The sequence below is a fragment of the Ovis canadensis genome, chromosome 13, assembly GCF_042477335.2.
Source record: "Ovis canadensis isolate MfBH-ARS-UI-01 breed Bighorn chromosome 13, ARS-UI_OviCan_v2, whole genome shotgun sequence".
In the NCBI taxonomy this organism is placed as follows: domain Eukaryota; kingdom Metazoa; phylum Chordata; class Mammalia; order Artiodactyla; family Bovidae; genus Ovis; species Ovis canadensis.
In genome coordinates, this window is record NC_091257.1 from 26,278,845 (window position 1) to 26,291,104 (window position 12,260).

Sequence of the window (12,260 nt, forward strand, 5' to 3'; positions counted from 1 at the left end):
ATCATAGTTTAGATTACACATATAAGTGCTATCACACGGTATTGGTCTTTTTTTTTCTGACTGACTTCACTCAGTGTGATAATCTAGGTTCATCAATGTAGCTGCAAATGGCACTACTTCATTCTTTTTATGGCTGCGTGGTCGTCTGCTGTATATAGGTACCACCATCTTCTGTGTCCGTTCATCTGTTGATGGACATTTCTGTTGTTTCCGTGCAGGTCTTGGCTATTTCCATAGAACTGCACTTAATGGTCATGCTCTGACACTGCGGATCATTGACCCTTTCATCGTCACACACAGATACTCACCTTTTGGTAAAATGCAGGGTCAAGGGGAGCTCATCCGCCTGCAGCTGGACTCCTCTTGCTACACTTGACCCCCCTGAACCTCAGCCCCCACGTTCCTTGGACTAGCCATGTGCGCCTACCCCATGCCTCCCCAGGCGCTCCCATCACTCACCTCCTCTGCAGGGACCCTTCCCACTCAGTGACCCTGGAAAGAGCCTCTCTGCACTTTCAGATCTATTATTATTAATGTTACTAATAACTATTAATACCTCTTACTGGGCACTTGTGCTCCGGGCAAACATGAGTTGAATCCTTACAGCAACCCACAAAGAAGGCAGCTTCCCCATTTATGGACCAAACACGGAGGCTCCAAGAGGGCTGTCACCCAGCTTAGGAAGCACGAAGTGAGGATTCTCACTCTTCAGCTCTGCTCTTTGCATCTGCCCTGCCCTGTGCGGACTGTGGGTCTGCAGACACCCAGGAGCCAGGAAGAGTGAGGGGCGGCCAGGCCGTGACAGCCCCTGGACTCTCCTCCCTGGGAGTCTGGCAGAGGTGGGGTGGGGCTGTTCCCCTGGCCCCCTCCTCTTCCTTCCGCCTTCATACACTCTTTTTTACTACTGTTCCTGGCCCCCATCAAAATTTCTCAGGTTCCTTCTTTGGCCTGGGAACTCCAGGAGACAAAGCCTAACGTTCTATGATCAGGGAGACAAGGCTTGAAAATGCAGATGCCCAAATACCTGGGGAAGGAAAGGCTGCAGGTGGGGTGGGTGAGTTTCCGGGGGATCTCTTCCTATTTGAATGTTCCTGTCCCTGTGAGAGGACACGAAAGCCTTCTGCCTACGAATCAGAAAAGAAATCTGGGTTGGGACCCTTTTCTTCCTGCAGAGAGAAAATCAGAGGCTGTGCCCTGGGCACTTCCTGCCAAGAGCCTGGGCACAGCGCACCAAAGCCAGGAGAAGGCAGCTCATATCCTGGGGAAACAGAGCCGGAGATGCTGATCTGGCTCCTCCAGTCCCCTGCCTCCCATCTAAGCTTCACTTTCCTTTTGGTTCTCTAAGTGCAGTCTGAACCAGGAGAACCAGCAGCATCCTTATAACCTGGGCTTATTGACAGATGGGTCAGTTGCTGGGCCCCACCCCAGACTGAATCAGAAACAAGGGCTGAGGCCCAGCGGTCCGAGTGAGCAGCCCTTCAGCCTCTTCTCCTCTCCTGCCTGCAAGCTGAGTGCCTCTGGCCTCAGGACCTCAGATGATTCTGCTAATGGTGACCATCCTAAACTGATGATCAGCTGAGGGACTAGGGGAGGCCCTGGACTTTCCTTACAGTTCTATAAATTAGGGTAGGTTTTAAAAATGCCACTTCGATGCACTAAGAGCTCCTTAGTAGAGAAGCGTTTAATCAATACTCCATTAGACTAAGGACAGAAATGTCAGCTGACACAATTGAAATATGCTGAACACTGATGACATTACTTAGTTTATGACTCATGTTACATTGGTGACAGGGCCTGGGAACATTTTCTAAATTTCAAATTGCTCCCAACTTTTCCTCCACATCTGCAAACCACAGGACCATGACCCACCACCCCAGCCTGTTGCCCACCAGCAAAGCCTGTGATAAGTTAGTGCTTCAGCAAATCCCACTGTCCATGACACTCTTACCTCTTGTGGGAACTTGCCTGGGCTATTTCCTCCCTTCTGCAAGGGACAAGCAGAAGCACTCTGTTATTATATGTTGACATCAGTCCTTGTTGGCTGCCTCTGACTGGTGGTAAAAGAACAAATGTTCTCAGGGATGTTAAACAGACACCACAAAAATCAGAGAGGGCTGCTCTCTGAACATAGGAGGGAAACCAGACTGTAAGGAGTCCTGTTTCCTACTCTGCGTTATACTCAAAGTGGAGCGATCAGGCTGCATGACTCTGAACTGGTTTTACTCAGCCCTTCTGATACCAAACGTGTGGGTTTTCCACACCAACAGCCATTTGTCCCATTGGATGTCCTGAAGTTCAACTCAGTCATAAACCACCTGGGTTTAGCCCATATCCCACAGGTTACAGGCTTAGTCCCTCAAGACTGCCCCGTTTCAGACGCCTGTCACAAGTACTGCCCAGGGTACCATTTTCTGTCGAATTCGGCTGCCAAGTGTGGGGTTCCTCCAACCCCATCCTTTCAGGTTTGATAATTGGCTAGACAGGCTCACAGAAGCCAGAAAAGTATTTACCGCTATTATGGTGGCTCAGATACTAAAGAAACTTGCCTGCAATGCAGGAGATGCAGGTTCGATCCCTGGGCCAGGAAGAGGGAATGGCTACCTGGAGAAGGGAATGGCTATCCACCCCAGTATTCTTGCTTGGAGAATTCCATGGACAGAGGAGCCTGGTGGGCTATAATCCACCGGATTGCAAAGAGTTGGACACGACTGAGCAACTAACGCTAACATAGAGGATGCAAGTCAGAAGCGGCCACACAGAGGAGATGAAGGGGGCAGGTGAGAGGGGAGCGGGCAGAGAACCTCCAGGCCTCCTTGGGTGCCCCGCCATCCCAGCACCTCCACATGCCCACCACCCAGAAGCTCTCCTAACCCCGCCATGGTGGGGTTTTGACTGAGGATTCGTTTTGTAGGTATGATTAATTAAATCATTGCCCATTGGTGGTTGAGCTCCATTTCCAGTCCTCTAATCATGCTGGGTCTTTCTGACCACCGGCTCCTAACCTGAAACTATCGAGGGGCTCCTGGCTACTGCTCTTCTAACTAGCATACAGAAGATCACTCCAGAGATTTCAAAGGTTTTAGGAGCTGTGTGCCGAGAACCAGTACAAAAGACCAAAGATTTCTTACTGTATTTCACAGTCACTCAAGTCCATAGAGCAGTGAAGGTGCCAACCAGAAGGACAAAAGGGCTGTCATTGCAAGGTGCACGTCCTGTGGCTTCAGTGACTCAGAGCAGTCTGCATCTGTGATGTGCTTTCCTGTACACTTTATCTGTGCACTTAGATACAGTTTGCCTTCCGTGGCAGCTCAGACCATGGAGTAAAGTGCACGGCCACCACGCATTATGCTCCTGGCGGGAGAAAAGGGCAGAGGGAGCTGGAATTGCATCTGGGGCTCTCCCACCTGTCCCTCATTTCCTGCTCCTGTGGGCAGACTGACGCCCACACTCACCAGGGCTCACTAGCCTACTCTCTAGCTGGGTCCATGTAACAGTGTCTTTCCAGAAGGCTCCACCAGGGCCCTAGACAGTCTGACCCAATGGCCACTTCCTTCTTTCAAAACAGGGTGCGGTGGAGGGGGTTGGGGGGTGAGGAGGTAGTTAGGGCTGTAATGGTTCTGATTCTCATTAAGAAAAAAAAATTTTAAACCACACTACTGGCTTTGACTTTTCCAGCTCACCTGGTTGGTAGTTTTCACCACATAGAAATGCCAACTGCTATTTGCATGGATGCTTTAAACATTAGATCAGGAGATTGTGCTAACATCTTCAAACTGTAACGTGAAATAGCACTTGTCACAGGAATTAACTCCTACTTGACTGGAAGGATGACCTGCCTTTGAGGCTCTTTGAGTCCATCATATTATAAACCATTTTCTCAGGTGCTGGTCTCGCAAGCAAACCAGTAACGTGAGGGGCAACGCCCCTCCCCCAATTCTCTGGGTTACAGTTCCGTAAGTCCCACTACCACGATTATTTTTTAACATACTTATTGAGCTGTGCGTGTGGCTGCCCCCTCCAGCCCTCATTTAATTTCAAATCAGTTCAGCCAGCGTTGGAGCCATCTCCTGGGCCTGAGGACAAAAGATTGAAATGGAATAAAGTTCTTCCAACACTTCCAGGGATGAAGCCCCCCGAGCAGCCCGAAGGCTTTAATAAGGGAGTAGATTTTGTTCCCAATCAGGAGTTTCCGCTCAGATGCGTCAGGAGACGCAGGCCGGGCGTCAGGGAGCTCGGGACCCGGACCCCAGCAGTAGCCGGGAGATTGCCGGCGTCGGCCGGCCGACCGGGAGCGCAAGGGTTAAACGGTTTCCGCGAGGCCCGCCCTGGGGCCGCGCTTCCCGCTCCGCCGCGGTTCCTCCCTCTGCCGGTGACGCGCCGGCCTTTGCCCAAATATGTCCCTTTCCCCTCCCTCGCCCGACACCCGGCGCCCGCAGGCGCCCCCGAGCCACGGGGCTGGCACTCGGCCGTCGCTCAGCCTCAGCGTCCCGGGAGCACTTCTCCGCGATGCCCTTCCGAAAAGGTAGGCGGGGTCCCCGCGGAGCGCGCTCGGGCCGGGGCGGGAGACCTGAGCGGCCAGGTGCCCGGGGAGGCCGGTAGGGCGCGGGGACGCGGGCGCCGCGGTGTGCCCGAGGCCCCCGCAATGCCCCGCTCCTTCCGCGCGGCTCCTCCGACCCCGCGTCGCCGCCTCCGGCCACCCGGCGGGCTGACCCCCACGTGCCCGAGCCGGGGTGCAGCGCGCGCGCCGCGGTACTTGGACAAGCCCCGATCCGATCGCGCCGCAGCAAGTTCTGAGATGCAGGTGGAATCGGGTTCTCCCGGCGGGTTGAAGATTTGGCAGGGGAGTGTTCTATGGCGGCCAGAGGTGGCGAGAGGTTCGCAGCGTCGGGTCCCGGCGGCGCGCTCGGGTCGAGGTCCGAGCCTCCCGGAGAGACGGGCGGGGGAGCATGCAGGTGTGGAAGCAGAGCCGAGTGGGAGTCCTGCCTCCGGCCTTTTCTGCTTACCCTCTGGCTCTCGGGAAGTCCTTTAGCCGACCGGAGTCGCGATTTCTTCATCCGCAATACGAGCGCGTCAGCTGGGACGTGTGGGAAGGGTGAGCGGCGCGCGGGGCAGCCGGCAGAGGAACGGCCCGCCCACCAGGCAAGACCTGCCTCCCGGTGCCCGGCAGCCTGCGCCGAGCTTCCCACCGGGCCCGCCTTCGGGCCCAGCTCCTCTGCAGAAAAGCCCCGGCTACTCCCGCGGCCCTTTTCCTGGCGGGGTGGTGGAGGCCCTGCTGTGCCCCGGGCGCTGAAGAGCGGGGCCAGGGCGCGCCATCCTCAGGTTGGACCCTGATGGATGGATAGAAGAGACTCGGCTTACTTTCCAAACAGAGCAGTCTGATTGACTCCTGCTCTTTCTATTTCTGTTGGCAAGGGCTCGGGGACCCACTTTCACTCAGACCCAAGGCTTCCCCACCCCCACCTGGGTACCAGTGACCCATGCCAGCGACTCCCTCTCGAACACCTGGGGACTGGCGACTGGCTGCGTGGCTTCCTCCCGCTGCCTCCACCCACCTTTCTGGCCGTCTCTACACTTCTCTCATCATCTCGATACATCGTCAGATTAATGCTAGGGTTTCCCCGATTACCCTGTTGGCCTTTGTCCCTTAAACGGAGGTTGCTACGGTGCCACTGTGAGGTCCTGGTTGTGAAGGGGCACGGTCTGCATGCCGGCCTGTGGGGATGTTGAGAAAGTAGGTGGCAGCTCAGCGCAGGGACTGAGGGTTCAGTCAGGTCCTCGGCTGATGGCGCGTGGTCCCAAAGTGGCCGGCTTCAATGGATCCATTATTCCGTATAATGGGGCTGCCATGCCTCTGGGCACTCCCCAGAGTCCCCACCTGACCTCATGTCGCTGCAGCATGAATGGTCATTTATCTACTGCGTCTGTGTGGTCTCTGGAGGCAGACTCCTGGGGGCACAGCCGCCGTTCACTCGGAGGGAGCCAGCCTTGCGCGGGAGGAGTAGGTCCCCGGGCAGCTGAGCCAATGTTCACCTGTGAAGGTTTCCCTCGGTCCTCACAGCAGACCTCCGTCCTCACGCTGCCCACCGTGTTTTGACTTTTATCCCTAGTCTGAAGAGAAGAACGTTGCTGCCTGGACAGGCGAACCCTGCCCCTCTGTTCCATGAATACTGATTCCTGAAGGGTCCAGGATGTGAGAGACGGGCCTTGTGGCTTTTTCATAAGCTTTGTTGTGAGCCAGGGCGGGGCTCCGGTGGGCTTGCAGGCCAAGCAGAACTTCCCCACTTGACTGGGTTGGGACCTCCTGTTGAGAAATAAATGCAGTGAGTGGAAATTAGGGCCAGGCCAGGTACATTCAGTCCAGTTCGGTGATGAGACAGCATTTGGACCTGTCAGGAGGTGGAAAGGTCAGCCTGTGAGAAGGGCTGTGGCACTCCATCCTGGGAACCATCTCGCTGCTAGAGACTTCTATATATATACATATACACAGAATATATGCATGGTATATATACTAAGACTTCAGTGTACACATATATATATACTCTTTCATACGTTAAAGGGTGGATTCCTTGGTGACTCAGATGGTAAAGAGTCTGCCCACAATGACGGAGACCTGAGTTCAGTCCCTGGGTCTGGAAGATCTTCTGGAGAAGGAAATGGCAACCCCCTCCAGTATTCTTGTCTGGAAAATCCCATGGACGGAGGAGCCTGGCAGACTATAGCCTGTAGGGTCACAAAGAGTCAGACACGACTGAGCATCTTCGCTCATTCATACTTTAAAGAATTTGAATCTATTAAATATTTTTTTTAAATAACTTAAAAAATGGGAAATGAAAAGACTTTGCTTCTCTCCCTGCAAAACAATGAGAAGCCAGATGGAGGGCTCCTTTGTGGCTCACATCCAGAAGGCTGACGGCTGTGTCTCCTAGGCTGTGTTTCTGTGTCTTGCAAGACAGATTCGGGGACCAGCTGGGTCAGGGCCTGGCAGGAAGGACTCGGCCCACTCATTCCAGGCAAGCTGAGAAGAGCTTAGTGAAGGTCCTATTACAAAGATGCAGGATAAGGGAGAGAAAAACCACAGTGGGTATTACAGAAGCCCCAGCAGTCCCACCCCAGGCCGGGGGTCGCTGAAGGTCCAGCGGTCACTGGAGCTGGTGGCTGGATGGGGCCTGCCCCTCTCTGGAGGATGCTGGTGGCTCGTGACCCTGCAGAGACCGCTTGCCGCTCCCTCTCTCTGACCCTAGGGCATTGACAGCAGAGGGCCAGGAAGCTCATCATGTGCATGTGGGTCAGCTTGTGGGGACCCGAACCTGCTGGGACCTGACCTTGCCCTTCGTGGCAGTGGGTCTGGGGCGACAAACAGATCGCCGCTCAGGCTTTGGTTCTCAGCCTGTGCCTTGCCTCTGGAGGCGCTCGATGGATGGCACTGAATGTAGTGAGGACAGAGTTCCGTGACTGCACACCACTTGCTTGCTCGCTCAGTCGTGTGCTCCTTCACTCACTCATTCTTTAGATCGAGCGTCTGCGGTGCGCCAGGCATGCTAGAGGTTCTCTACTTGCAGTCACACCCCCGGGCGTGATCCACCTGCTGTGATGACTGCAGCAGGAAGCATGGAGCCCGAATGGGGTGAACGGCGGGGCTGGGGTGGCGGGCAGAAACCTTCGATGGCCTTCCCCGCCGGCCGAGGGGGTGACATGCCAGCACCGTGTTCGTGCTGCTCACACGTCCACCATGCTCACACCCGCCCTGGCCTCTCTCCTTGGTGGCTCCAGGGTGCTGGTGGCTGTGTGTGTGTGGGGGAACAGAGTGGGACCCTTGGGTGAACTGCTGGAATCTTGAGATGGGCTAGAGTGACAATGAAACACCCTGATGTGGCCCATCAGGGAAAATCGTGAGAACAAAGGGGGCGGCAAAAACTTAGGTGGGAACCCATCACGGCAGGTGGATCATGCCCGGGGGCATGACTGCAGGTAGAGAACCTCCAGTGTGCCTGGCGCACAGCAGACGCTCAATCTGAAGAATCATTGAGTGAAGGACCCTACCCCAAAACTTAGGCGGTAAATCGGGCGATTAAACCTGTGAACCTGGCAGGTCCCCCTCTGGGGGACTTTGAAGCCAGGCTGGATGGTGATTTTCTAGGGGGTGGAGGGGTGCTCCATTCCGAGTCCGGGGCTTGGACCAAATTCTTCGGACTCTTTCAGGTGAAAAAGCTGGAAAAATGTCTTTAGATGGTGGAGTCCTAGGTGTTCCTGCCCATCCCACCTTCAGAAGGGAAGGGGAGAGAGGGGTGAGGTTCTGATAATAAATAACAGTGAGAAACCAAAGTCACACTTAGGGAGCACCTTCCAGTCCTGGGGTGAGAGCTCTGCCTGTGTGCACTTACCCTCTCAACCACCCCAGGACTGTTCCGTCCACTGTGAGGGTGAAGGAGTGAGGCTCAGTGAGGCTCTGTATGCAGCAGTCAGCTCGGGCGCTAAGCAGACCTGGACCGAGGCTTTGCCTTTCCAGCTTGGCCCACGATGATAGGCTCGGCGGGGATGTGGTACTTTGTGCATCAGGCTGAGACTGTGCAGCATGAAAGTCTGCAGTTATGGGCCAGCAGCATTTTCCACGTTGGACAGGAGAAAGGAGAAAGTTAGATGCCTGAATCTTCTTTGTCCTTGAGGGAGGCCCGAGGAGGGCATGGGTCTGCACGTGGAGATAAATCCTGTTCTGTTTCCAGAACACGTTTGTGGCCCCGAGGGCACACCTGTCAGGGGCAGGACTCAGTGCCCTGGTCTGGCCAGATGATTGCCTACAGGTGCCTAGGGAGCCGCTCTGGCTCCTGCTGGGAGTGGAGGCACAGACCAGTGCCACCATCGCAGGAGAGGAGGCCCCTGAGGGGTTCCTGCAGGTGAGCTGCTGGCAGTGGGTTTTTGGACCCAAGCTGGGGCCCTCTCCTTCCTTTCTCTCCCAATAGGATTGCAAAAAGCAGACCCCGACTCTACCCTCCAGGAGGCTGGGCTGGTCCCCCGTCCCTCCATCAGCCCCAGCGCTCCGGTGCTGGGCCAGCACCACCCTCTGCCCTGGTGCAGGCAGGCCGTGTCGTGGGGTGCTCTCCTCCCGTGGGTCCGGGGAGGCTTGCTGGGCAGGAGGCTCTATCTCAGAAACTCTGCCCCAGGGAAGCACCTGCCAGCCAGGCCGGGCCATCTTGTTTCCTTGAGGGCCTCTGTTCCCCACAGGATCCTCTGCTTTGTCCTCCTAGGCCTTCGATCCCTGAGCTATGCCCCTCTAACGCTTTCCTGTTCCCTTAAAGTGTGTCCTCTGCTGTGGTCCATGTCCTCAGCATCCAGTGGTGGCCCCCAGGACCCCCATGCTCCCACATCTGGGCTCCCCGCCTGCATCTGCTCCCCTGGGAGAGCCGTCTGCCCCCTCATTGGTTGGGGAGGGGGAGATGTACCATCCTTCATGGTACATCTGCACACGTGGATACACACACAGGCTTCGGGTCCTGCCTTAAGGCCCTGCTCAAGTTCACGTCTTCTCTGCCCTGTTTTCCATCTGTTCTGTGCAGATCGGGCTCTTGCAGACGCTTACTTTTGCTCAGTTTGCTTGCCCTCGATTTGGGGAGGGTCTGGATCTCATACTTCTGTCCAGCCAGGTGGTTGCAAGTGCTCCATAAATCCTTGTGCCTTGTTAGTTTGTCCAAAACTCCATTTTTCTCTGCGGTAAGCAGTGGTAGAGCCGAAGTAAGACTGTCAGATTCCCTGATCACCAAAAGATTTACGGTCATGCTCCCATGCGTAGTCTAAAATAAAGACAACGCCGAGCCATAAATGTAAGCAAGGCAGACACACTTGTGATTCTGACGACGGTCCCTATTTTTTTTATGCTTCTGGGTGAAACTGTAGGTCCTTAACAGCAGCACCTGATGCTGCGCACCGGTGTGGTCTGCGCCTTGGTGGGTTCCGACCTGGGGGCCCCATGCAGGCAGACGCTCTTCTCTTCCCCTTGTGGAGCTAAAAGCACCCATTGCTCACACATGCTCAGGATTTGTGGATCCATGAAGTGTCCAAGCCTCCGGCACGCCCGCTTCCCCAACCTCTTCTGCATGGGACGTGAGTCTCTCCTTGAACTTCACAGAGTTTTCCCCGGGCAGGCCTGCCTGAGCCATCATCTGTCTCCCAGTACCCAGCTCCTTTGTGGGTGGCCTTCCTGTTTCCTCCTGATCTCCAGTGGGTCCCGGGAGGTGCGGACAGCCCTCAGCCTCAGCTGACCATTTGGAAACAAAGGGGTAGCACCCTGAGATAGCTCCAGCTCCGGCCCAGGGACCGATGTCCCCCCACCCCCCGCCCCCCTGCTTGGACGCTCATCACACATGCTTTCTGCTCTGTCTGCCCCTCCGAGCTCCTTTAGCTAAGCTGAGCTGTGGGAGGCAGGGGGTCCTCCACTGGACTATGTCCTCCAAAGACTCTATCCTGGGCACCCTGGACAGCCTCTCCCAGCAGCTCCAGGGGACCGGCTGATGTCTCAAGAGAGTGGCAACTGAAGGTGTTCTGGGTGCCAGGAAGAAGCGCATCCTTATCCCACTGGCCTGAAACAGCCCGTCTGGATACTGGCTGCATCTGTGTCAAGGGACTGAGCAGAGGGGCCCAGCTGAGGTTGGGGGCATGTCGAAGCTCTGGGCAGGGGCCAGGCAGGCAATGTGTGAGCAACAGCAGGGTGTGGGACTGTCCGGCCCTGGGTGTCCCTGCTGGGATGGGCAGAGGTGCTGACGCTCTTGAGGGAACAAATGTGTTCTTTCTGAGGACTGACTACTGCTTTGGTGTTTTGCCTGTGGGCTTGACCTGCTGAACCTAGAGCAGGGTTCAGGGAGGCCTCCCCCTGAGGCTGCCTGGGCTCATCCGGAGGCCTAGGGACCTGGGCCTGTGCAGTCAGAGGGAGAGCAAGGTTCCATCAGCCTGTGGGGGTGGACAGGAGCTTCGCGAGTTGCAGGAAGAGAGAGGGAGAAACACCCGAGCAGGACCCTGGGGAAGGCCCAGCCCCTGGCATCGTGGTCCCAGGACGGCAGGTGCTGGCCAGGGACAGGCCTCCAGGGGTACCGTCTGTCTTATTTCTGGCCGCACACTTGGGTTGTGCTTAGCTGCTCAGTCATATCTGTCTTGTCGCAACCCCACGGACAGTAGCCCACCAGGTTCCTCTGTCCATGGGGATTCTCCAGGCAAGAACACAGGAGTGGGTTGCCTTGCTCTCCTCCAGGGGATCTTCCCGATCCAGGGATTGAACCCAGGTCTTCTGTATTGCAGGTAGATTTCTTTACCAGCTGAGCCACCACAGAAGCCCACACTTGGGTTAACTGGGGGCTTTTTAAAAAAGTGATGTGCCAGAAATTTTGATTTAATGGTACTGGGTTGATGTCTGGACAGAAAGATTCATGAAACAGTCTCATCCTTAGCATACAGGTACACGGTGACATTTCCAGTCAGTTCCATTTCATTAACAAGGAGGCTGGTCAGGCTTCAGCAAACCCACTTCAAGGCCAGGAACAGGGAGAGCCCAGCACTCCTGAGAACGCTCCCATTGCACCTCAGGGCACCTCCAGACTTCTTGCCGCTTGGGCCCTGGGTGTGACTGAGGGTCTCTAGCAGGTCTGGGGGTGCGAGGGACCTTCCCAGACTCAGTGGGGTTGGGGGGCTTTGTGAATCTGCATCAAAGGAAGGAGGCCCCCACCACGCAGCCATCCATCTGCAAGGGCCACCTTTCTCTGGGGAAACATCAGAAAACAGATGTTTGGGGAACACGAGGAAAGAGAGAGTTACAGCTGAGGAACTTGGGAGAAAAGGCAGGAGACGCACTGGGAGGCCGGATGGGCTGCCTCGGACGACCCCGACCCGGTGATGTTACTTCAGTCGCCTCCAGAAGTCCTTCGATTGCATGGCACATATCTGTCCTTTGCCTCGTGGAGCAGGATTGGGTGAAGCGCCAAGGGGGCAGCAGGGAACTGGCCAGACGCCTGCCCTTGTGGGCTTCCATTCTGACGGGGAGACAGACGGTAACAGGCGAGTCAGTGAGCACAGCATCTGTCCACAGGGTATCTGCGTGGGGTAGAAAAATAATGCAAGAAAGATGAGGGAAGGTGGGGGGGGCACTGCTGTTTGCAATAGGATGGTCACTGAGGGGACATTTGAGCAGGGACCGAAGGGAGTGGGGAGTGAACCATGTGGTTTCTTAGGAGAGTGTCTGGCAGGGGGATGTGTAGATGCAAAGGCCCTGCGGCTGCCTT

General features: G+C 55.8%; 1 protein-coding gene across 3 annotated transcripts in view; it reads left to right on the plus strand.

Annotated features, from left to right (window-relative positions):
- The first annotated feature begins 1,095 nt into the window (after positions 1–1,095).
- Positions 1,096–12,260, plus strand: part of PFKFB3 (6-phosphofructo-2-kinase/fructose-2,6-biphosphatase 3) — an 84,655-nt gene continuing 73,490 nt past the window's right edge. For all 3 annotated transcript variants that reach the window (XM_069547162.1, XM_069547164.1, XM_069547163.1), the window contains exon 1: positions 1,096–4,522. In XM_069547162.1, the coding sequence (XP_069403263.1) occupies positions 4,198–4,522 (325 nt within the window). In that variant the 5' untranslated portion in view covers positions 1,096–4,197. The remainder of the gene's footprint in view (positions 4,523–12,260) is intronic.